Below are 27,082 nucleotides of genomic sequence, written 5' to 3' on the forward strand. Positions count from 1 at the left end.
TGCAAAGTGATGTCTAGCATTATCGTGAGAAAAATTCATAAGAGGTCTGGGCTTCTTAAAAAATCCAAGACTCTTTTTTCAAAGTGCTCCCTTGATGATGCAACAGTACAGAGTGCTGTTCAAGAATGATTTAAACATCAAGAATCGAATTTTTATCGAGAGAGAATCTTCAAAGCTTCCAATCTCCCAATTCTTGTGCCATGGTGAACAAATGGACATGAAATTAATCTTCTCGAAGACTATATTGAAAAGTAATCATTAGCTTATACTTTAAAACATTAAGTCCAATTTGTACATAAGTTGTAAATAAAAATTGTAATAAAATAGAAAACTTTATAATATTATATGATATATATATATATATATATATATATATATATATATATATATATATATAATATAATATATATACACACAGAGAGAGAGGAAGAGAGAGATTTGTGTGTGTGTGTATTTTTTTATGTTTAAGGACATCATATTGAACAAAACTTATAATTATAACTTATAATTATTTTAGAATTTTTACTAATTTCTTTATTATAATCTGAATAAATTTTATAATAATAATTTTATATTTAAAACATTTAAATTCAACATATTTCAGACAAGACGTTCGCGGACATATTTTTAAAGAAATTTTGTTATTGATTTTAGAACTCTTAATTTATATTTTATATTAGAATGTTTAATTGAACGTTTAATTTTGATATCGTTATAACGTTTAACATCGTTATTAATATTTTATATTATTTAACAGTTTATATTATTTCAACGTTGGCTTATTCAAATTAATAATGTACTATGTCGTTTTTTTAAGTTTTGATGTCAAGCTTAAAAAAGCGACAGAGTACATTATTAATTTGATCTTCTTACGATCCTGTGTTATACATTATTGAATTTATATCGTAATTATAGTTACTATTAATATAACATTCTCTCTCTCTCTCTCTCTCTCTCTTTATTAAAAAAAATCAAATTTATATAAATATTTTTACATTGTAGAATTTTTTTGGTAACAAATTATTTTATATATAAATCGTTTTACTAAATAAAATATTGTACTTTTACATATCTATTAATTAATGATGTCGATGATGACATAAAATACTACAAATTATTCGAAATTATTTGAGTTAAAAAGAGTGTAAAAATATTATTAATTTTTCAAATTTCAAAATTAATTCTCTCAAAAATAAAGCATTATATGACAAATTTTATTTTATATTTTTAATTTATTTCTTCATATAAAATCATTATCTTTTTAATTATATCATCAGATGTAGTACGGGATGTTTTACACACACACACACACACACACACACACACACACACACACACACACACACACACACACACACGCACACACACACACACACACACACACACGCACACACACACACACACACACACACACACACACACACACACACACACACACGCACACACGCACGCACACATATCTATTTTATATTAAGCCATAAAACAATAAAGATGAAGAAAATTAAAAATATGTATATAATTTTTATTGTATTATATATAATTTTAAATAAATCAGTGTGTATATATGTGTGAATAAAAAGATATTAAAATGCATAACATGTTATTTAAATATGCGTTTTGTTATTACAAAGTCATAATGATGCTTAGCGTACATCGAATTATTTCGCATAACATGATTAAGTAATTTGCAACATATATTTTCTACACAAGTACAAACATTATTATACAAGCGGAAGTTTTCAATTATGTGTGATTTTCCATTATCACGCGTTGCAGCGTTGAACGGAAAACTATTGGACATGAATACGTGTGCAATCGCTTGCTTCGTTTCGCAAACAATCGCTGCTGTTTAATCCGATATGTTCCGGATACATAAACAGAAACATCAAAATTATTTGCAATAACAACTGCGACTATTGGAGTCTTCTCAATGTGGCAAAACTCTCTCTCTCTCTCTCTCTCTCTCTCCCCCCCCCTCTCTCTCTCTCTCTCTCTCTCTCTTTCTTTTTCTTTCTTTCATAGCATAATCTGATGTAATGAAGTAGTCAACACGCATTGAAAAGCAGGTTACCATTGATCAGTGCAATAACTGAATTATTTATTACTCTAGAATTAAGGCTCTCGAGTAGTCGCCGAAAAATTCTGAGTTGGCAACAACTCTATCTGCAATAAGAATAAGAACCCTGTCATTATGCTTTTTTTTATCTCGCATTTTCTGAATCATAGATTCATACATAGTAAGAATAGACTGAGCGTGTCTTCTTGTAAGTATTGAAGCTCAGATAGAAAAGGACAGAAAGTAGGTGCCGTATGCTTTTCTCTCTCTAACGAGGAAAGGGTGGGGACAAAAAAGAGTGAGAAGAAAGATGATCGCCATAACATAGTGGCTGATTAGCTTACTCCTCACTCTTTCTTACCCTCACTCTTTTCTCATTAGAAAAAGAAAGGTATACGACACCATCTTCATGTCCTTTTCTACCTGAGTTTCAGGTTTGACGTCTCACGCTCGGTTTACTCTTACTATGTCTATGGTCTAAATTATTTTCTCTCTTTTTGTGTCGCATTGACGTTTTGACAGCCAAATTATTCTTGGGTGCCATTTTTTAATAAAAGGTATTTCAACGAAACAACGTTATAGATCGCTACATCAGTACATTTATAAAATACTCCGAAAACTAAACTTAGCAAGGAATATACTATGTGGAAAGAACATTTTCCACTTCTTTAGACAACTGTCAAACTGCTTTTTTCCCATGTAAGTAAGCTTATTTTCACACTTATTTTATGACTATATTTATTAAGTGTCAAGAGAAAAGTTTAGTTTTGGAACAATTTTATAAGTGTATTAAAACGAGTGAGTATAAAATGGCCACGTATCTGATTAGTCAATTCAAAATAGGACTCTCTGATTGGCTAATCGTTGATGGTGACCTTAAGCATCGGTCGATATGATTGGTGGTGTCCAATTCAAACGTGGCCATTTCGGACGCTCCCTATTAAAGCGATCTGTAGTCTTGTTTCATTGAAATATCTTTTTATCTAAAAATGGTACGCAAGAATTCTCAGAGTATCATTTTTCGATTATGACGTCACGATTTCAACATGGCTACGGTGACTACTCGGGAGCCTTAAGAAAATAGCAAAAAATTTATAATTAATCGTAATTATAATTAAATATATCCTCTCATAAAAATATCTCTGGGTAATTTCACGTACTATGCAAAAAATCAAAATGTACATCTATTGACAGAATTTGAACTTGCCTTTAGTATCACATTTCGTCATATTGCTAACGTAAAATATTTACGTGACTAATATAGTGTTGGAATATTTGAGCGTGGCAATTCTGCGAATTTGCTTTGATTTTGCTTTCGCTAAAATATTGGTACAGTCTCTCTCTATCCGAATTTATAACATAATATATATATATATAAAACACGACAATATTATTATAATTATTATTATTCATTATTATTGTATCTTTATTGTCTAATGAATGTTATTATGCTTAATTATCATTTTAGATATAATTTATATATAAATTTATATATATATTTATCTGTATATATTTTTATATTTATATTTTACATATATATTTATATATATTTTTTTATATATGTATGACATATATGTATGTATATGTATGCACACTTTTATAATACACTCTTATAACAAAATACTTGATGAAATATTATTTAAGTTGATATAAAACAAATTCCTCTTGGTAAGTAAAGTTCTTCAGTTCTAATCAAAGTATAGGTTATTTAAATAATTTTTAATTTCTATCTGGAAAGGAAAGAAGCAATTTAACTTACAAAAACACATTACGATTGATGAAAATTTTTTGCCAAGTTTTCCTTGTAGTTCTTTCGAAACATCAAACTGTTGGATATTTCCTTGAATGGGGAATCATATAATAGATTTTTTTGCGTTAATCGATTTTGTTCGTCACTGCATATAATGATAAAATCAAATTAAGGAAGATATAATGTCGTTGAAAAAAATTATATTTTAACAACAAAGAATGGAACAAGATAGAAGTGTTTAATTTCAATTTAGATATTAAATTGCAATAAAAAAGAAAGATGATTACAGAAACGTTTTTATAGGATTCTAATCTTATTACTTTATTTACGTTCCTTATATGTCCCTTAAAAATATACATATTTTGAAGCATTTTTTTGCGATTATTAAGATACTGATTATTAAGAAAAAATTATGATAATTTATTACTGCTCAAGATAAGTATTAGATCAGATTAGAAAAAGATTATATTCACGTGAGAATTTCCTGCGAAAATTTTCACTAACAAAAATAGAACGCTAATTAATTTTATTTATAGACTTTTTTCTCTTTGTCTCTGATAAAGAAATAAAATTTTATTCTCCTCATTATCATAATGAGTACATCTCTTCAAGGACAGTCTATTGCGCCGACAGACTTGTTGGCACGTATATAGGGTGTCCCCACTTTAAATGGCAAAATTTCGGGAGCGTGTAGGGGATGGAAAAACTAAGACAAAAAGTCCTTTAGAGATTTACTCGTTTTTGCTCCATTTTGGGGAAAAAATTCAATCTCTTATTGTTCATTGCTCTCTTGAGTTGATTGGCACCGAATAAACTTTCTGCTTCATGGTTCTTTACATATGTAAACACTTGATGTTATCCTTTCTATTCTTTTGTTTGTTTACATTATTGCTTTCTCCTACGAGTCCTTAATCAGTTTTTAGTCAATTGTACCAGAACAATGTCTAGCTGTAATTAATGTAGTCAGTGCTAGATGTAATGCTTGCATTGCTGCAAGAGGGCGACATTTTGAACAATATTTGCATTAAATGGATGATAATATGAATAAAATGTAAATAAAGAAGTAAAAAAACGAAAACTTATTTTGTTTTGCGATTTTCTCCAAAATGGAGCAAAAACGAGCAAATCTCTAAAGGACTTTTTGTCTTAGTTTTTCCGTCCCCTACACGCTCCCGAAATTTTGCCATTTAAATTGGGGACACCCTGTATATAAATGTCCAAGTAGTCGTTCCACGAACACGATTACTCGTTAGAGTAATCGCGCTCGATGAGCTGGGAGTTAATTAATATCGAATTACGCGCGAACGATTTTTTGCAGAAAGAGAATGACTCGTTTTCTCAATTAATGGCCTTATTTACACCGACATACTTTGGTACGCGTATTAAGTACTACTGGTCAATCACAATCATTCCATTCTTTACAAAAATGACTATGACTGGCTAATGTAGTATAAAGACCCTCTAATAAGAGTCTCGCCATATGATATCCAGTTTTCATTGGTCCTCTATATCTGGGTAATTTCCGCTCATATTTGAATCATATTAACCTTACTATTAGCATAAACATTATATTTCAGTAACATAAATAAAAAATAAACGTTTTAGAACTAAATATTATAATCTTTTTATGTTAAACATCAAAATAATATATATAATAAAAAACTGTTTATATTTAATTTTTAGTAATTAAATAAAATCCTTAATTAAATTTAACTCTTATTAATTGCATAAAAATTAACAAAATAAAATAAAAATAAAAAAAAACACATAAAACATGAAATAATAAATTGCTTTATTTTCATGAGAAAACAAACTGTTATCAGAAGCATTATAAAAACCTAACATATATAATATTTGTGTATCTCATGAGAAAACATAAACTACTATCACAAACATTATAACATCAGCGGTCAGCGCGTTAAAAGAGATTAGGGTTAGGTTAGGTAAGAGAGAAAAGGATAGTGAATATATATCTTTCTCTCTCGCAGAATTTTGCCCAGATTGTCTTATGACGAGACTCTTATTAGAGGCTCTCTAGTGTAGTATTTAGTACGCGTATTATAAGTACTACTGCCAATCACAATCATTCCATTTTTTAAAAGAATAGCTATAATTGGCTAATATAGTACTTAGTACGCGTATCAAGTGCTCGGTTTAAACAAAGCCAATATACACGTACCGGGAATCCCCTTCAGCCGCGGCAGGAACTCGTTCCAAAACGCGCAGGCCGTCGTGCGTGGACCTTTGCCATAGCCCTTCTTCTCCGCGTTCAAAATAAAGTATTGCGGTTGGTCCCTGGTGTAAGGCAACCAATCGGACTCGTCCAGCGTCGGCATCCTGGAAAATAATTGAAGAGGTAAGGATGGGGATAGAAATGTCGTTTGCAAATCGTCGAATGCTTCGAGAATGAGAGGCGGTGGCGATCGAAGAGAAAGAGTAAAGGCAAACGCGAAGCGAAACGAACGATGGAAAATCAAAAGGGAAACGAGAGTAGAAAACGCGGTGAGTCGGATGGAGAATCGTTTGACATCAAACGGAATCTGTCTCCGAATCTGTGCGTCTGAAGGAAGAGCACGACTTGGTTTGCCTGGAATCTTCGCGTAAATACATACATTCGTTGCGAAATAAATAGAAAAAACACCTACGTTTGCTAGCAATATTTGGAAAAGATTGCGTTATTATTTTATATACACATAAAATATATATATATATATATATATATATATATATATATATATATATATACATAGATATACATATATGTGTGTAATGTAATGGAGTCTTCTCTACAGTAATGTTTTTTAGAAAGTGTTTCGCGGAACACACAGAAAAGTAAATAGATTTTTTTTCTATTTAAAACATTTTCACATTTAAAAGTAAACTGGTATAAAAGCTTTTTAAAATATTTTATAATTTTTTTTATTTTATACTTACTTGTATTTTAATAATATAAAATATTTAAAATCAAATATAATTATAGATTATTATAACATTACATTTAAGAAAGAATTTATAATTGTAATTTCCTACTTTTTTCTATCTTTTTATTTACATCGTTTGATTTTAAAAATATAATTTAAAATTTTAAGGATTAAAATCACGAATTATATTTTATGCTACTTATCCGATGAGTTTTTATTTTTTATGCTATATTGTATATTATAGTAAAAATAAAAGCTTCAAATATTACGTGTGAAGGCAATACCTATGTCGATCAAACGTTGAAAGAAATGACGTAGTCTAGCTGTACAACACACAGTGCGATTTGTCATAATAACTTTAAATCTCGATAAATTCACGATTGTACGACGGAACACGAAACTACTCTTTTTTTTTATTCAAAGTTGATAAATAAAAGCATGCCTTATGCATAGAAATTTAAGCAATCTTATTATTGCAAAAGAATAAAACTTCACTAAACTGTATAATTAAAGTAATTTATTTATTGCGGTTTTAATATCTCATTAAAAAATAAAAATAGATGTGTAATTTAATACTAAATATTTCGTGATAAATTTAATTAAATGTGTAGCGTAAAATTGTGTATTAAATAAAACAAATTTACAGATAGATATAATTTTCTCTCATATTTAATTTTACACATAATCAAAAGCGAGAAATATGATTAAAGCTCGATGAATTTAATCTTTTTAATTGAAAATTTAATTTAATCATTGTTAATCAGTTTAAATACTTTTTTCACTTGGATAATAGTTTTTATAATAATAATTTTTATCTAACAAATCTTTTAAATAATAAAAAGAATTTTGTGCAAAATAGTAATGTTTTTTTTTAAATTATTAAATTAAAATTATCGTCTCAATAAATATTTTTAATCGATTTTCTTTCAGTAATCGTCATTGTAACTGAATATAATTAACACTTCTCGTATTTTTAAAATATTTTGTTTTGAATTTTATATTTTAATATAAAATATTTAAGATCAAATATAATTATAGATTACAGTCAAAATATTGTGTGTGAGACATGTTTGTGTCAAAAATTAATATTAAAATCCAAAATGTAAGTATAAGGAAAACTTTATGAAATTAAAAATCGATTATTTTATAGGAATTCAATAAGTAAATTTAAGTACTTTTCCGATGTTTTTTATGTTTCAAAAAAGATTTTTGTGCCATATTGCCTGTAGGTGATATTAAAATGTCTGCATTAACACGAAAGTCTTAGTTTAAACACGAATGTCAACAAATTTTCAGTTTGAAACTTATTCTTTTTTTCTCACAGTTATATAATTTATATAAATTTACAATTTATCTAATTTAAATTTAAATTAACTTTGTTTTATATACCGGCGAACTTATTCACATGTGTGTGTTGGTGCATTTATGATATATTACGTATTACTTTATATTATTGTACATTGAACATATCAAAAACACAAATTTTCAAGTATTTTATTAATTTGATTAAGTGTCTACTTTCTACTTCACGCTTACATATTTGCGTAAAATTGATTAAATATATGCATAAGTGTTAATATATTGATTTGTATATTTATTCACTTGTACTATTCTTTTATTTGATTTTAGTTTATGCGTAATATTTAATATCTCAGAGCTATTGTTATCTAATTTATATTTAATGTGAATAATTTTAAAGGTTACAGATATATATTAGCTTTATTCCTATATTATTAGCATAATAATAAAGATAGCAATTTTTTTTGTTTTTTGATTATAAAATTTTAGTCTAAAAAAGTGTAATAAAAACAATTATATTTTAATTTTTTGGAACTTAAAATACAAAGAGAAAAGATGAATAAAAGAAAACTGATTTTAAAAAAATATAATTATACATGTAATCTTATATTTTTTAAATTGCTGAAGTTGCTGATAATAATTTTAAAGGTTACAGATATATATTAGCTTTATTCCTATATTATTAGCATAATAATAAAGATAGCAATTTTTTTTGTTTTTTGATTATAAAATTTTAGTCTAAAAAAGTGTAATAAAAACAATTATATTTAAATTTTTTGGAACTTAAAATACAAAGAGAAAAGATGAATAAAAGAAAACTGATTTTTAAAAAATATAATTATACATGTAATCTTATATTTTTTAAATTGCTGAAGTTGCTGATAATGTTTTTATTCATCTAAAATAGGAAAATAATAAAAATGTCAAAATAAATTGTTGAAATAAAAGAAAATATCTCAAAATAAATGCTAAATATTAGATATAAATAACGCATTAAACATTTGATATAACATGACAAAAAAAGTCAGTTTAGTAGATAAAAGTTTAAAAAGATATTTTTTAGCAAATTTTAGATTCTGTCTGTCTCCTAAATAGCACGTGAATTTTTGATATTATAAAGATCTTAAAATAGAAAGAATAATAGCCTTCTATATTTAGGTTTTACGAAAGCGAAATTTTTTATAAGGCATTTGCTCAATTTGAACTCGATATCTATTCTTGACATATATTTAAAAATAATGTATTTAAATATTTATAAAATTCTAATAATAATAAAAGAATTTGAATCTACTGTAAGAGATAATTGGGTGAGAATCTATTTATCTTAACGCTTAATCATTAAAACTTCCGAAGTAAAAGATCCTCTCTCTCTCTCTCTCTCTCTCTCTCTCTCTCTCTCTCTCTCTCTCTGTAATTATTTTAATATTTTTTAACTAAACTAAATAGATGCAAATGCATATCTGATAGAAATTATAATGTTATTTTAATGAGAAGAAAGAGAGAGAAAGTTATATATTTATTAATGTATATTTGTAATTTTATACAATAATTAGATTTAGCATTTTTACAATGTTTAATTTTGAGATATTTTCTTAATTTCTAATAAAAGAAGATTATAAAAATAAATTATAATACAAATAATTAAACTATTGAAACAAATTTGTCTTACCATAATATTAAAAAATATTAATCTCATTCTGATCTATTTATAAAATAAATTTTGATTACTTTTCTACTATTTTAAACGGATAAAAATATTACCATCATACATAATGATTTAAAAAACATAAGCGTACATGTATAACGTTCCTTTTTAAATATTAGCTTTTTTATCTATCATCTTTGAAACATTTTTATTATTTTATTATTCTTTTCAGAAAGTAAATAAAAATTCAGCTCTTTATATTTTTATTATTTTGCAGGTTATAATAAGTTTCATCAAGATGTGTATATATAATATTAAATATAATTAAAGAAATTTAATTTAATCCCGTTTTTTATGTTATATACAGTACCGGCCAAAAATATATCACCTTTAGGATTTTTGAGCATAAATTTAATTTAATTTACTTATAAAATTAATTTTTTATATTATTAAAATTATGTTTTTATATTATTTTATGAAAAATATTTTATTCGCTAAGTTGTATTTACTATCAAAACATATATTATGATATTATAAATATCCATGCACTTTTAATAAAATTATACTCAAAAATACTAAAGGTGATATATTTTTGGCCGGTACTGTATACAGTATAGAATATTTCAATTACATTGCAGTAATGTAACAATCTTGCAAGTTATAGTATTTTTTTTCATTGAAAAACTTTTTTTTATCGCTAATATTAAAATTTATCAAAAATTATGCTAGAGTAGTTTTGAAAATAAACTAAATTCAAACAACAGTACTTTTTTATGCTTTTTTAAGAAATTTTAAAGATATTTATATTAAAGAATTTTGAAAAAAATTTGTTTAACAAATTTATGGGGTTAAAAAAATGTCCTTTTCCTTAAAAACGTTCCATTTTAACATAACATACCAGGTTTAAAAGATTTTTTTTGTAAAATTTATTATAATTATTTAATAAAATTATAATAATAATATAATTACCTACAAATCTTTAAGAAAATTTAAACTTTTCTCTGTACAATATATCTTTTAAAATTTCTGCAATTCTTTTACCTAGTTATGTCATTTTTAAATTATTTTTATATTTTGACAAATCAGTAACAAATCATCGGCATTGATATTATTTAATGTAGTATAAAAGTATAATAAATTTGGTGAAAAATAGTTTTTTGGCTTTGTACATACAAGATATTTAAAATTAAATACTTTCAAAAAATACATCCATTAAAAAGCGCAATTTAGTAAGTTATATTTTCCAAGTTCTTTAGAAAAAAACACTTTGTTCTTTAGGACGCTTTTTTTTAAACTACACTAACAACTTTTCATAATACAATTACAGTATTTTTTTCAAGTTAAACAATTTCAAAAAAAATAAAGCGTTTCTATTTTTTGTAGAATAGTTTAAAAAAAAATGTACATTCGTGAAAACGTCTAAGAACTTATGTAATAGATAATTGTTACATTTGCGTGTATAATTTGTGGTCTTTAGTTCGCATAAAGTAGTAACCAGTGGAGCGACATAGACATCGCCCTTGACAAAATTGATCTCGATATGTTTTCTCCATATGTCTTTCATAAAGTATAGTCATGACTTTGTTAGAAATATTGCTAACCTTCGCATTAAACTTTATCGAATGTCTATAACATCAGTAATTTCAGATCTCAAACATACGCCGTAGATTGTGAAAGTTGTAATATTTGACTTTGCAGATATGCAGACGTGCAATATCAGAAGATTTGTCGACTTTTATCATTTTTTATAATACTAAAAAAAATCGTGATAATTTAAAATTACATTTATTAAAAAATAAATAAATTATATATATTTAAAAAGTAATTATAAGAATATTATATTATTGTAATTATATAATATCAAATTTTACAGTTATTTTTTTTATGTGTATAATATGTTAAAACTAACTTATATCAGCTTATATATTATCATTGTCAGATTGTTATTGAACTGTTATAATTATATATTCAGAACTTAAGGAAAGTATATTTTTGATATTAGATTTAGACACTAAATTTAAACAATTATACATTAAATATTAAACGTTTCATTTTTCTATATGAAGAAATCAATTAATTTTATTTAATACTAATAACTAATGCATTATAACAAAATGAATTGAACAATTCATTTTTTCTATATTAGTAAAAAGATTGATTGTAATCACACTATACATACATAGTTACAAATAAAGAAATATAGTTTCTTGAAGTAATTATTATTAATTATCATTATTTTGATTTTGATTTTTTTCATGCAAAATAAATTTGTTTTAAAAACCTCAATTTAGTAATTTAAAATAAAATATAATTACAAACAAATCTTTCAAAAGTCTTCGAAGAATCTTCCAAAAAGACGACAAATTTTTTGAATCAATATTTTACATGAGTACATATACAGTGTGTTTGGTTCAAGTATGTATACTCAGTTATTTTTGTTTTTTTTAATAATAGAGTTATAAAAAATGTTTCTAATATATATAAGTTATTTTATTAAGAAGATCTATGTAATTAATAAATAAACGAAAATTAAAATGTTTTTTTAATGTTGTCCTTGTCTCCAATTTTTATTGGAGATACTTTGTTTTTCCGCTCATACTTTAAAAGCAACAAGTGACAATATCTTATAAACAGCTATTGAAAATCTCACTTTATTACACATTATCAAATTTATTCGAGTCATTAAATTAGCTTTCAAAACTATAGTAAAATAGGTATATTTCCTATTTAAAAAAAAATAAAATTGTCATGGACAATTTTGTAAAAATATAAAGTAATTTAAAATTAGACACATTTACATAGATCCTTTTGAACAAAATAACTCTTATTGAAAATATTATTTACAACTCTATTATTTAAAAAAAATGACTAAGTGTACATTTAAATCAAACACATTGTATATGTTTACGTATATGTATTATATTTATTTACATCAGTCAATATATGGAATGTAGCAGAATTTACAATATACCTACCCTGTGTACGCGAATTGCGAATAATAGCGAATTATTCTGGAAGCTAGATCTCGCTCTTTGGCGTTGTATACCAGAGATTGATTCAGAGGATGCCCGAAGACATATTCCACCTCGTCACCATGCATTACACCCATCCAGTCGCCCCATACATTGGTACTCGTCCTCTGTAACACAAAACGTGTTCCATCATTAGTTTCTCGATTGTATTAAAAATTGTTTGCATCCAAAAATATTATATTTTTATTATTATTAAATATATGCTTCTGTTTTAACCTTTCAAATTAACGATGTAAAATATGTATCACGCTATTGATTTTTATGCAGATATATTCGAAAATGTGACTGTTGTATACATACTTTTAAGTTTTAATATGTAGATAAGTGGTTTTAATTTTAATTTAGCGCTACACACATTCGTTAATAAAAATAAAGATATAATATAAATAAATTTCTTAAACAAGACATATAGTATTAATTCATATACATAATATATTATTTCTATGTTATATTATATATAATATAATATATTCTTAATTCTTAAGCAATGTTATTTTTAACTGAGTATATATGAACACGTGCCTAGAGGTTAAAAATATTCCCTTGCCTTGAAATGTACCTAGAGATGATGAGCAGTATTAAATAATAAATGACGTAGACTATAGGAGCTGAAAATTACCTCACTGCATGCATTCCACATTATTCGGATTTTCAAAGAGGTAATGTTACTGAAATTACTGAAAATTACATTGCTATATTTAGATTATTGAAAATAATATTAGTCTTGTTAAAAACTAATATTGAGATATTTTCAACTTTCATTGTTAGGAGAAAAGCAAAAAGGGACGAAATGTATGTTTACCTTTCTTGTTTAAGGATGTTTAACACCTACAATCGGAGCAAAAAGTAGTCGAAATTGACGAATATATACTTTTCTCATATATCTTAATATATGATTATTATAAAGATTGCATAAAATCTTATTATTTATTTATAGCTAGAATGTAGAAATGTATTTTCAAACTTCTGTTGCTTTTTTTCGGAGAATTTTCATGTTTCTTAAATTATAATGAAAAACTTTTATCATTGACGGTACCTCGATTTCAACATTACAGCATAAAATTTGAATTATAAAAATAAAAGAATTTTCTCGTACAGAGTAATTTAAAATGTCAGAATAAAAATTATAATAGTGAATAATGATAAAATATAGAAGATTTTTAACTATTTCTTTGATAAATTTAATAATTTGTCATTTCTCCGAGAAGAAAGAAATGTGGCAACATGGTAATTTTTCATAAGCTGGTCAAATTGCAAATTGACATATGAGGCCTAGTCGCTTCTCGCTTACACGTTTGTATATAGAGGCTTCTTCAGATGAAAAAATAGGTTATTTAAAATGTCAACAGAAGACTCAGCTGAATGCTATGTTGCCACGTTTTCACAATAAATAATATGTCATCTCAGATAATAGAACGAAATTGAGAAAATTGTATTCAATATTTTTTGAAGTCTTTTGAACTTTAGTCAGTACGTGACTAAAATTATGTGATCAAATATTTCCTCTATATTTAAACTATACTTTTGCAAATTTTGAATAAATTCCTATTATTATTTCTATCTATTTTAGCTCTTAAATCAACACGGTCACAGATTTTTTATAAGATAGAAAATCTGTAATCGTATCAATTTAAGGGCTAAAAAGGACAGAAATAATTATATTTATACTTATTTATATAAATAATTATATTTATAATTATATTAATACTTTTACTTATAATTAGATCCACAAAATTATTATATTTATAATAATATTGACGGGTAAATTCATTGCAAATTAAAATCCTTATAACTTTTGATTACTTCAGTGAATCAACTCCAGGTTTTTTTATAAGTTTCTGAACATGTATCAGAACAATCTGTGCAAATTTTATTAAATTCATATATTTTTAAAAATAGGTACTAAACATTCTTAACAAAAATTTAATCCAATACATCTCTGATCTTTCTAAATTAATTATTTCATTGAATTAAATTTTTAGAGTTTTAAACGCATTTTTATATGTATGTGTGTATACTTATATATAAAATACAGAACATTGAATATAAGAAATCAACATCAATTTTTCATAAAAATAACACTAGGCATTTTCTTGAGCCTTATTGTAATTTAATTAAAAAGCATTGGTAAAGCATTTAATTAAAAAGTAGTAAAGCATCCAATAAACAGTATTTTTACGACGAAAGAGTCGAGCTGAAAGCGTTTGGGATTGCAATGACGTGATCGGCACGTGATTGGGACATGTGATTGAATATCGATCGGCTGTGACACAAGGACTGTCGCAGGGACACGGAAACGGGCAGCGAACGGACAAGAAAAGAAAAGGGGAAGCAAGCGCTTCGTCTAACCAGCTTAAAGCCGTTATTAAGATTACGGCTGGCATGAGTAATGACATCCTCTTTACTTCCAGTGACGTTCAGGAGAAGCAAGAGCGCTACCATCTGATAAATTACCTTCTCCGCTAATTGCTCAAACCTTCTCGTACCTCGGCATTTCGCTTTACGCACATCTCGTGGCAGTCCAAGAGTTGTGATGAAGACAGAGAGAAAGAGAAAGAATATAGAAGCGAGAGGACGAAAGGAAAGGAATAAAAGAAAAAAAAATGGTGCTACACAAATTGAAAAGCGCAACGCGAATGGAAGCTGAGAGAGAGCGTAAAAGAGGGAAAATAGAGTGGTAAAAAATAGAGAACGTACCAAGTAAATGAGCGGGAAACTGCCGAAAGTGGGGGAAGAAAGAGCGGTATCAAATGTAGGTAGAGAAAAGAGTGACGTGATCAACAGCCTGGATTAGATAAAAGCGCTATTTTTCACGCTAACTGTCTTCTGGTTCATGAGTTTGACGGTAGACACCATTGTGGATAATATACGACAAGGAAGATATATATTCGCGAATTGTTTTACAATTTCATGTGACTTTTGAGTACATTTTTATGAAGCAGATTATATTCAGGTAAACATCAGTCGTCGATTGATCAACTGAAATAATTAATTTTCTTCTCATCATATGTGTCATTATTTTCTTAGAATTTGTTGTAATTACATTGTTACATATTCTTCAATAACATTGTTTCATCATTAAGACTATAAGGTTCCTTATTAAAACTATAAGAATTTTAAGGTTTCTTTGCTGAGGTTATAAGTCTTTCCTTCTTGTGACTATAAGAACTATCAGGTTTCCTTGTTCTGCCTATAAGGACTATAGGTTAGGTTATAAAGATTGTCCACGAAGAAATAAACTTGTGTTATTATATAAAAACATATATATATGTATATAATTAAATCAAAATTTAACGTGATCTTATATAATCAAATATAATCTGATTATATGTAATTAAATCTAAATATATAGCTATATACATATATATTGTATAATTAAACTCAATTTTTTAAAATAAAATTAAATAGTAGTAAATGATAATTAAATAATATAATAACATATACATTTTATCAGGTCTTTCCATAACTAATTATGTATTTACATCGACTATATCATTTTTTCTCGAGTATTCACAAACTTTGAAATGCAATTACGCGGTTGGCTGTCAAACAACCCACCACATACATGCATATACCCGAGACTATATTTGTGATGTGCAATGTTAAAAATAACGTGACAACCGCAACTGAAAATATAGCGTGACAACCTAGATAATATTGAAATTGAGGATGGAAGTGGAAGCCGAAGTTTCCTTCGCTGGAGTTAGGATTCCCATTTGTAATTTCAACTTCGCTCTCTCTCTCTCTCTCTCTCTCTCTCTCTCTCTCTCTCTCTCTCTCTCTCTCTCTCTCTCTCTCTCTCTCTCTCTCTCTTTCGAATGTTATTATTGTGTTATTTTCGCGAACTCTCTTTCTCTTCGTACTCGAAGAACTTGATTCTCGCGAATATATTTGCCGAATAAAATTACGCAAAAATAATGTATTATAACTACGTCTCGCAAGATATACTACGCCATTAAAAGTACTTTCCCCATATTTCTGAGTCCTATCTCTGGCGAATCTGGCGGCCGAGTAAAAATTAATTGCTTTAATTATTGCAATCTCTTCTCACAAGTCATGATATCTTTTTTTTCTTATTAAATCTCTCTACATTAGATTTTTTTCCCCGCACAAGCTTTTTAGATAATATAGTCTCTTTGGAGGAAAGGAGGGAGGAGTAAACCTTTCGAAAAGATTACACCCCTCCTATCCTGACTTAATCTCGCCGATCCCCCTTTGATTTTCACATATTATAGTGGGTAGAGTTCTAAATTACATAAATTTTAAATCACATAACGCAAATTCCTCTGGTTTCTGAAGATATATCACTTCAAAATTTTTATTTTTTATTTAGAATTAATAATAACTCAATAAACTTAATAACACATTTTAAATGTAATGTCTTGACAAATCATGTTAAAAAATATTAGTACTTTTAATGTTGGGGTAAAATTGTTTATTATGAGAATTATAAAATTAATATCATACTGAAATAAATATATAATTGGGCAAAGTTAAGTTTTGATCGAATACTTCCATCATTTTGACATAAAATAAAAAAGTAAAACTAAGAAAGTGTTATTGAAAATTTTAGTGTTAAAACTTTTTTTAACAACATGCACATTTCCTTCTGTGAACGTTACTGTTTTAGAATTATTAATCAATAATGCTATACGTCATTAAACACACCATATTCAAGGAAAAAAATCGAGATAATATTGTACAAATCCTAGATAACATTTATTTTTTATTTACTTCTTTAACATAATAACTAATACGTTTTGGGGAAATTTTGGACTCTTTTGGCGTAAAAGCTACGAAAAAGCTATCGAAATGCCTTGGAAAGCGGAAAACGCACGACACGAGTACACGAGAGAGAAATACTTCGAGATCACGTTATCGCATCAAATTGAATGACACATCGCGATTGCCGGAATACGAAAGTGAGGAAGGTCCGAGTTGCAAAAACGACATAAACGTGCTGACGGAACGTTTATTTATTATCGATGTCCGATCAAGTGCTTTACTCGCAATACACGTACTATGCTTCTGTATTTTTATTTCCATTCCATTTGGGACATTATTATTTCACGCGCAGATTTTTTCATGAATGTTATGTGGAATTTATTTCTTCCTCAACAACATGGATTATCTAGGGAAAAGTGGATTGCTCTGATGACCTGACCTATCTTTTTAAACAACCTTGCAACACTCATGAAATATCAATAAATGTCATATTGCACTAAAAAAGCTTTGTTTTATTTGAATAAAAATTTTATTATTGTTAAATTGATTACTTTCATTGACGCTTTTTAAAAAAATACTTCAACAAAATGTAATAAAATTTTTTTTTAAAACAGTTTTTTATCTTATTAATAATTATCTTTTAAAGTTACAAAAAGTATTGGTATTTCAACATTTAATTTAGAGAAAACAAACTTCAGTAATTGAAATTTAAAAAAAAAATAAATATTTGTCATCTTGCATAGATTATGAGGTTAGGTTACTTTTAATGGAAATATATATAAACTGTAAAAAATTAAACAAAAATACTTTATTAAAATTATTATTTCTTTATTAAAATTATAATAAAAATTATTTATTAAAATTATAATTATAATTATTTATTAAAATTATATTAAAAATTTCCACAAAACTTTGAAAAGTGAAAAAATATTATAATAATTTTGCATATTTTTGCGGTTATTGCCAATGATTAAGAAAGTTTGCAATAATTTATATACTAAAGCAATAAAAAATAAAAATCTTATTAAAATATTATTAATATTAATCTTATTAATTTTTAGAAGAATGTACGATTATATTGTCTTATCAGCGATCATAGATATTTTTTGATGTTTCTTTAATAACATCATAACGAAAAAATCGACAATGTTAAATGAAGTAAAAAGAAAAATAAATCATTATTACTTTCATCGTTAGTCTCTCACGTTCCTTAAATTTCACAAGCATTATCCCATTCCATTCTTCCTCTACTGTCTCTTTCGCTCTTCTTCTTCCTCTGTTTCTCTCCTTTCCTTTCCCTTTACTCTATTTCTTTCCCACAGTGGCTTCTAGCATTCTCACGCGAGAATGTCAACCGCAGAAATGAATTGTCGAGCTTAAATAATTTTCCATGAACGTTCACGACATTCAAACTATCACGAACTTTGCATTTATCAAACGCGAAATAAAGGAGCCATTATGTAATTTGGGAGCATTTATGTAATTTATGTATTTATGAAAGAACAATATCTTGAATTATCGAAAGAAAATTGTGACTATAAATTTAATCAATTTAGAGAGACTGAAAAAATTACTTGCATACGTACTTTACATAAAAAGGAAAATTAAAATAGTTTATATAACAATTGATAACTAACAATTGAAATAATAAACTCATCTCTTTTTCAAGTGTTTTTAATGCCATTGCTGTTATAATTTCTCTCTTTCGTTTTTTTTTTTTGACTAAATAATATTGACACAAACTGCTTTGTGTTTTGGTGCGGGATTCCTGGAGAGTTTACTTAAATATTAAAATAAAAATATTATATGTGTAATGCGTAAAATCTATAATAAATCTGTTGATCGGTAAACTTCGGAATTTTAAGAATCTACTGATCTTGTAACGACTATAAATAAAAAAAAGCTCAAGTTTTGTTTTGTAATTCATTTCAATTCAAGTTTACGTTTTAAGACATACGAAGTTACTTTTCAACTTGAACTTCAACTTCAACTTTAATGCTATCAGCTTTCACAAAAAATTCAATAACACGGTACTATAGCTTGAATTGAGATATCTGAGGAAGAGAGAGAAAGAGGAAGGGGGAGGTCGGATTTCCTTGTGCGATTTCGGTTAAGCTAGAGTTGGCACGTGGCCACAGGTTGCTTGTCATTCGACTCAATGATAAATCGCTCGTCGATTTCATTGATTTAACTGCTCTATTATACGCTCATTCTGGTATTAATTAGTAAAATTCTATATGAAGAAGAAAAAAGACAGATTTGATCAAAAGTAGTGATAATACGGCTATTAATAAATTTATATTAAATTTTTATATTTCAATATTGAAAATTAAAACATTCCTTTAAATTAATCTTTGTAAAAACAAGTAAATATGTTACATAAAATCTTTGCTCTACTTGAAATAGGCTATGTTAATATATTTTTTAATTAAAATTTTATTGTACATTAAGAGATAATTAATGCAGATTTTTAATAATATTAACAATAAATAAATATGGTTTATTTATAAATCTCGTTATTTTAAATAAACGATAGGAACATTTTAAGGTGTTAACCTTTCTTTTTAAATTGCTTTTTTAATGATTATTGTACGATTATTTTTTTCACTAATTATAAATGTTCGAAGTCAATAGCTCGATTTTGCTTTAATAACGAATATCTTGGCAAAAAAAATTATAGAACATTCTTTAAAAAAAAGAAATTAAAGTTAAAATTCTGCTGTTTTACATACATACAATTAATGAAATCGCTAGGACATTTTTTAATCAGTATTTTGGATAAAATTTTGAAAAATTTGTTTAATTGACGGATATCGCGATCTTACGATATAATTTTGTAACGAATAGAAAAAATTAAAATTTATATAAAGATTTTAAAAAAGACTAGAAACTTCAAGCTTTAAAACGCTTTTCTATCGATCTTATTCCGATTATTTATAAGGAAGTTGCAACTACTTGAAATTTGGACTTTTTTATATGGAAAAAAGTAGCCTTTTAATTTTTTTGCGTAGTGTAGTTATGTCAAAGTTCAAGTATATAGCGTGTCCCATTTTAATTCCTCCACTGAAATATCTCAAAAAAATATGGAAAATTCGAAAAAATGTTTCAGACAAAAGTTGTATGGTTTCTAGGGGGACATAAGATGGTACCATCAGTTTGACCTTGAAGAGTCACATGAAGGTCACGTGAAGGTTATTTTAAATTTCTTAAATGGAATACCCCATATATTTTTGTATACTCCTGTAGCTTATCTTGAGAGCTTTCCAAAACACTATGATAAAATGTTTTTTCATTAAACACTTTTCGAGTTATAAGGCTTCAAAGTTGCAATATTTTGAAATAAAATACAAGATATCTCGTAAAATATTTATTTTTCGATTATCTTACCCTAATATTTTTATGCACAGAATAACGAGACAAATCAGTTGGCGTAATTAAAACACATAATTATGTTAAAGTAAAAATGTGTAACTGCTAGTTGCAAATTCAGATTTTTTCCTAAAAATAACTATGTGCTTTCTTTACACCAATTGATTCGTCTCATTATTCTGTGCATAAAAGTATGAGGATAAAATAATCGAGAAATGAATATTTTACGAAATATCTTATATTTTATGTCAAAATATTACAACTTTGAAGCCTTATAACTCGAAAAGTGTTTAATGAAAAAACATTTTATCATAGTGTTTTGGAAAGCTCTCGAAGTCAGCTACAAAAATATGTAACAAAAAATAGGGAGTGCCATTTAAAAAAATTGAGGTAACCTTCACGTGATCTTCAAATGACTCTTCAAGGTCAGACCAATGGTACTATCTTATAGCCCCCTCGAAACCATACAACTTTTGCCTGAAACATTTTTCTCTCCCAGGCTTGGTTTTCGAGATATTCGACTGGAGGAATTAAAATGGGACACCCTGTATATTATATACAATTTTCTAAGCTACACTACAATTTCAATGTATAAGAATCAACAAGTTTCCGACGACGACGGTGATTTCGTGAGCGAGATAAGCGCGATAAAGAGCCGAACATGACAGTAGGAACGGTATGGCAAACGCGACATCGTATAACTCGCATATGTAGTCTATAACGCCCACTCGCATGAGTTTGCATTTATATAATATCAGGTTGGTCACGAGAGGAGAAGAGAGGAGAGGCGGGTCGATAATTATATAGTGTCGAATGAATGCGCACAATTTGCCGCGCGTTCTAGATCTAAATATTATACACTCCGATGGCGCTGCCGGGGAACGCATTGTCTTCCGCTACGATTACATCTGGCAAAATCACAGCGAAATGCTGGCAAAATGAATCACGCGAATACGCGTGATTGATTTAATGGAAAGCGCGCGGAGGGAGACATTTAGTTATAATATTCGCTACCCAAATATTCTCTCACTACTACACTTTATACGTGAATGAATGATTGATTGACATTACGAGTAAACGTCACGTGTTACGAAAAAAAAAAAAAAAAAAAAAAGAGATATTAATAACACACATTGTGGTGGGACAATTGTTATCCCTTTCTCCCCATATCATCTCCTACATCTCTACTCAACTCGACGTTCAACTAATTTCGACGCATTTACTGCTCTTTTTCTTCATATTTCCGTTCTATTCCCCCTCGGCTATTTCCATCGCGAAATCTTGTTGTTGCGTTATGCAAGCGGCTCAGAATCCAATTTACATAATACTTTTGCGGTAATTTCCCGGTCTTGTAAACTCTGCTCTTTCGGACCACTTTGGCAGAATAGCGGCGCAAAAGCTCACTACCAACAATTATATTGTGTGTGCATACGTGACTCAAAAATAATAAAATGTTGAGACGATAAGCAATTTACCGATACATATAGAAATTAAAACTTTTCATTGTTTTTATATAATTTAATATGATGTATATATATGTATGTATAATGTATAATTATTATAAAAATTTTATGAAACATTTTTCATAAGTATACTTAAGATTAAAATCTGGAATAAATAATATCGACCGTAAGAAAATACTTATTGTTAGACGTGTTAGCTTTAAAATGATTAATATTATTATATTAAAATTATAAAAATTATTGTTATAAATAATCTGAAAAATAGGAATCGGCAAGTATATTCGATTGCACGTACACAGAGTGTCTCATAAATTATGTATCAGTCGCTGTATGAGAAGCTCGACAGATTAAAGCGCGAAATACTTTTCTTACTCGTTTCATAAATTATGAAGATAAATTGTCACAGTAGTTTGAAATATTATGCGTATATAATGTTGGCTTATCAGCTGGTGATTGTCATTTGACGTGTGGGCGTGAAACGCCCCCAATGACTAATGCCTCTATAACGATGACAGCAACAATCGCTTACCTGCGTGAAGAAGTAATAGTAGACTTTCATGCCACGATCTGCGAATAATTGTGCGAAATGCGTGGATGGACAAATGAAGAAATAATCGCCCACGACGTCCGCTACCGCTTCCTGATTTTTATAGCCATTGTTTATGTCATCCCAATCGGTGTACTGAAACAGAAACGGACGAATTTTTGTTAAATATTGTTAATTTGCTTTCAAAAACGTCATTTGCAGCGACAGATTCAACCCAAACAATACGAAATATTTATAATAATTATTTAAATATTTTATAAATATTTATCAAAATATTTTTTATAATCTTAAATTGACCAGATCACATAAAGATTTATTATAAATATCTCAGCAAATATTTAAAAAATATTTATTACAAAATATTATTACAAAAATTTGTTTCTTTACTTTTTTACCCCGTAAGTATTATATAAAATATTTAATACATATTTTAATAATATGTTGAATACAATTTTTATAATATTGTTATTAATATAATAAAATGTAATAAAATATAAAATATGTACAAAATATTTATATATTTAAAAAAAATAAATATTAAAAATATTTATCAAATAATTATTAAATATCGTGTATTGTCTAAAAAATTCATATTTTACTTTTTTTTTTTTTTTTTTTTTTTTGAGAAAAAGTCTTACATCTATTTTTAAAATTTTTCGATAGGATGAAAACTACAAAAAAATTTTAAATACAAGAATTATAACTATTCTTTTATTCAGTTTTATTTCATTTTAGAAAATAAAATTCGTAACAATATATAAAATTGATAAATATGAAATTTGACACTCTGCAATAATATGTCAAAAAGAAATTGATCTATGAAATGTAAGTTAATGTTACAATTTATTTGAAATTTTGTTTTTTATAACAATTTTGAGCACAAAAAATAATTAGCTTTTCTTTCTAAGAATCTGACATTTGAATCTTAATCAGTAATTTCAAGGCATCATCAAGACCAGGCATCATTAAGAGAAAAAAATTCAAACGCGCTTGGAAATTAAACATAGCCATTAACCGTGGAAATTGAACATCTTTTCTCTATGCTATGCGACTTTTGGCTCATTTTTTTCCTCGCTGTTCATTATGTTAAAAGGAAATAATTTTTTACCTAAGAGCGCACGACAATCCTTTGCGCGACATAGCTCGAGGGTTAAAAGATATTGCTGCGGGCGTCGATGCTAGTTACACTGCTGGGATAACTCTGTATCATCGATTTTCTTCCATTCAAAACGACAGGAAAAAAAATGCGCGCTTTTACGAATTTATTCCGTTCGATTACTGGCGCGCGTGGGCGAGCGGCATCAGTGATGAATATATCAAAGACACAAGTTTCCGACGACCTTTATGCGCTCGTACTAGTACATACATAGGTATGTATCATCGTAAACGAAAGGCATCCTCGTTCGCGGTGCCTTGTGTTCCCGGATACTTAATGAAATGTACACGGAACTCGAGGTTTCACGCAGCCATGAAACGGCTCTTGACAAAGCAACTTTGACATGCCGTTCTGCTGATCGGAAAGTAATTAGCGGTCGCTCAGCAGAACGGAGCTCTTTGAAGAGAGTGACATTATCCCAGTACATAACGATATTGATTTTCCGTGACCGTAACTCCTTTGTTACGCACTAGAAAATCTGTTGGAAGTATTGCGAAAGTACCTTACGTGTCGTTGCATAATACATATCTTCGATTTGTTTTATAAAATTTTTTGCGAAAGGATGAAAATTGCATTCTATCTTCCCTTTGTGAAAATATTAACGTAGTTATGTAACATAAAAACAATATTAATATCTTCCATGATTATAAAATAAATTGCGTACGCACTTTGAAACGTATTTTGTTAATATAAATGAATCATTAATTTATTAATAATTTTAAGTATAATACAAAAATGATATTTTATTTACTCTTCTAAGAAGGTTAAAAAACTAGTTTTTAAAACTCGAAATATTGTATAATTATGTTTAATATACACTATATAAAATGTTAAAGGGCATTTTCTTCCATATAAAAAAGGCCAATTTTCAAATAGCTGTAACTTCCTTAAAAATAATCGAAATAAGATCAATAAAAAAGCGTTTCAAAGCTTGAAGTTTCTGGTTTTAGAATTTTTTAAAAAATTTCAATTACAAAAGCGACGTTCATTGATTAAACCAATTTTTCAAAAGTTTGTCCAAGAATACCGAATTAAAAAAAAATCCTACCACGATTTCATTAATTGTATGTGAAAGAACAGAGTTTTAGCTTTAATTTCTTTTTTTAACGAATGTTCTATGACTTTTTTTCACCGCAATATTCACTATTAAAACAAAATCGAGCTATTGATTTTGAATGTTTATAACCAGTGAAAAAATGACTGTACAATAATAATTAATTTAAGTTTTTGAAATTCACAGAAAAAAACTTAACACTTCGGCCTTTTGTACGAGTAACTGAAATGCTTTTTACTTGTAAATGTTGTAAAGTTCATGAAAATTTCAGCGTTTTTTCGTTAACTTTCATTGATTTAAATAAAAAAAGATAAAAGTGCATTTCTACTTGATTTTTAAGTAACAATTACGCTTTAAAAATGAATAAAGATTAAAAAAAATGATAGAAGCATTTTAAAGAGCTGACTTTTCTCTTTAAATTACTTTTTTAATGATTATTGTTTGATCATTTTTTCATTAGTTATTAGTGTTCAAAGACAATAGCTCGATTGTGCTTTAATATTTCGGCGAAAAAAATTATAGAACATTCGTTAAAAAAAGAAATTAAAGCTAAAACTTTGCTCTTTAACACCCAATTAATGAAATCGTGCTATGATTTTTAATTAAAATTCAATTAAAGATAATTCTAAAACTAGAAACTTCAAATTTTAAAACGCGTTTTTATTGATCTTATTCTGGTTGTTTTTAAGGAAGTTATAACTACTTGAAAATTGACCTTTATTATATGGAAGAAAATGGCCCTTTAATTTTATTGCGTAGTGTATATACAGAGTGTCTGGTAATTCGTGAAAAATCTGGCAGATTCTTGAGATTATTTGAAGACGATTTTTCCTCAACAAAAATGTTCAGGCATCAATAATTTTCGAATTATAAGCAATTGAAAAAAGGCTTTTTGCAAACTAAACTTTTTGAAGTTAAAAAATTATCAAAACTACATTCTTCCGTTAATTTCAGATAGAGTTTACTGTAATAGAATTTTAATTTAAGGCTTAATTGTAATGATATATAATGATAAAGATTGGAAAAAATGATGACGTCTCTCAATACTTTCGCTGAAGAAAAATTGATTTCAAATGATCTCAAGAATCTGCCATTAACAGGTTTTTCACCAATTATCGGATTACTCTGTATATACATAAATATGTATTTTTTTTAAATAAATAATTTTTAAAAGTGGAATATACTCTTATTAATGAGAGTAATAAAGTTAATTGAAAGTAAAAAAAGAATGTACAGATTTTTATTATACTAGATTGCTAACACGGTTATGTCTCACATGGTGATAGATGAAGCCAGGGTAGCCATTTACAATTGAGTTGAACATAAGTATACATGTTAGTAATGTAGGAAAGTAAGTGTACATCAGTGTGTATATAGATATATTCTATCCAATTGTAAATGGCTGTCTTGGCTTAATCTGTCATCATGTGAGATAAACCGTTATTAGCAGTCTAAGATTAACATAAAGAATATTGTGAAAGAATGTAATGCAAAGAAACTTGACGCTGCTCCATTCATTATGGCAGCAATTATGACAATCAAAACATTAATTTTATTTTATAGTCTAAGCTTTCTTACATTAAACTTTTTTTATGTTTGATTGATCTCATTCTTTTTAATAATATGCGCACACATATACATAAAGCTTTTAAAAATTTTTTATTTAAACAAAAGATATATACATATGTAGAGATTTAAAAAAATATTAAAATTTTATTAATTAATTAAGATACAATGCATTATATGAAAATTGTTGCAGAACATATGTCAAACTGTATGCGTAAAAAATATCGGAGCAATAAAGTTATTGAATTGAAAGAAGACAGAAAAAGAGAATCTTATTTTGATCTATATTACAACATCTCAAAACTTATTAAAATTGGAAAAAGTAATCGAGTATGTCTCTTGTTAGTAAATTTCATTGTACTGTTGTAAATGTGTATAAATCAATATTTATTTCAAACGTGATATAAACTCTCACTTGTCTCGTATAACATCCAATTATGCGATTGGTTACAGTCTACTATGTCAGTTGCGAGTGCCACTAGCGCATTCTTGCGTATTT

At 27.3% G+C, this 27,082-nt stretch overlaps 1 protein-coding gene across 2 annotated transcripts in view; it reads right to left on the minus strand.

The window, feature by feature from the left end:
• Positions 1-27,082, minus strand: part of LOC140670485 (acetylcholinesterase 2) — a 177,958-nt gene that overhangs the window by 18,336 nt on the left and 132,540 nt on the right. For both annotated transcript variants that reach the window (XM_072901097.1, XM_072901096.1), the window contains exons 4-6: positions 22,790-22,942; positions 12,647-12,810; positions 5,986-6,143 (exon numbers count right to left, since the gene is read on the minus strand). In XM_072901097.1, the coding sequence (XP_072757198.1) occupies positions 5,986-6,143; positions 12,647-12,810; positions 22,790-22,942 (475 nt within the window). The remainder of the gene's footprint in view (positions 1-5,985; positions 6,144-12,646; positions 12,811-22,789; positions 22,943-27,082) is intronic.

This window comes from Anoplolepis gracilipes, chromosome 10 (assembly GCF_047496725.1).
Source record: "Anoplolepis gracilipes chromosome 10, ASM4749672v1, whole genome shotgun sequence".
NCBI lineage: Eukaryota > Metazoa > Arthropoda > Insecta > Hymenoptera > Formicidae > Anoplolepis > Anoplolepis gracilipes.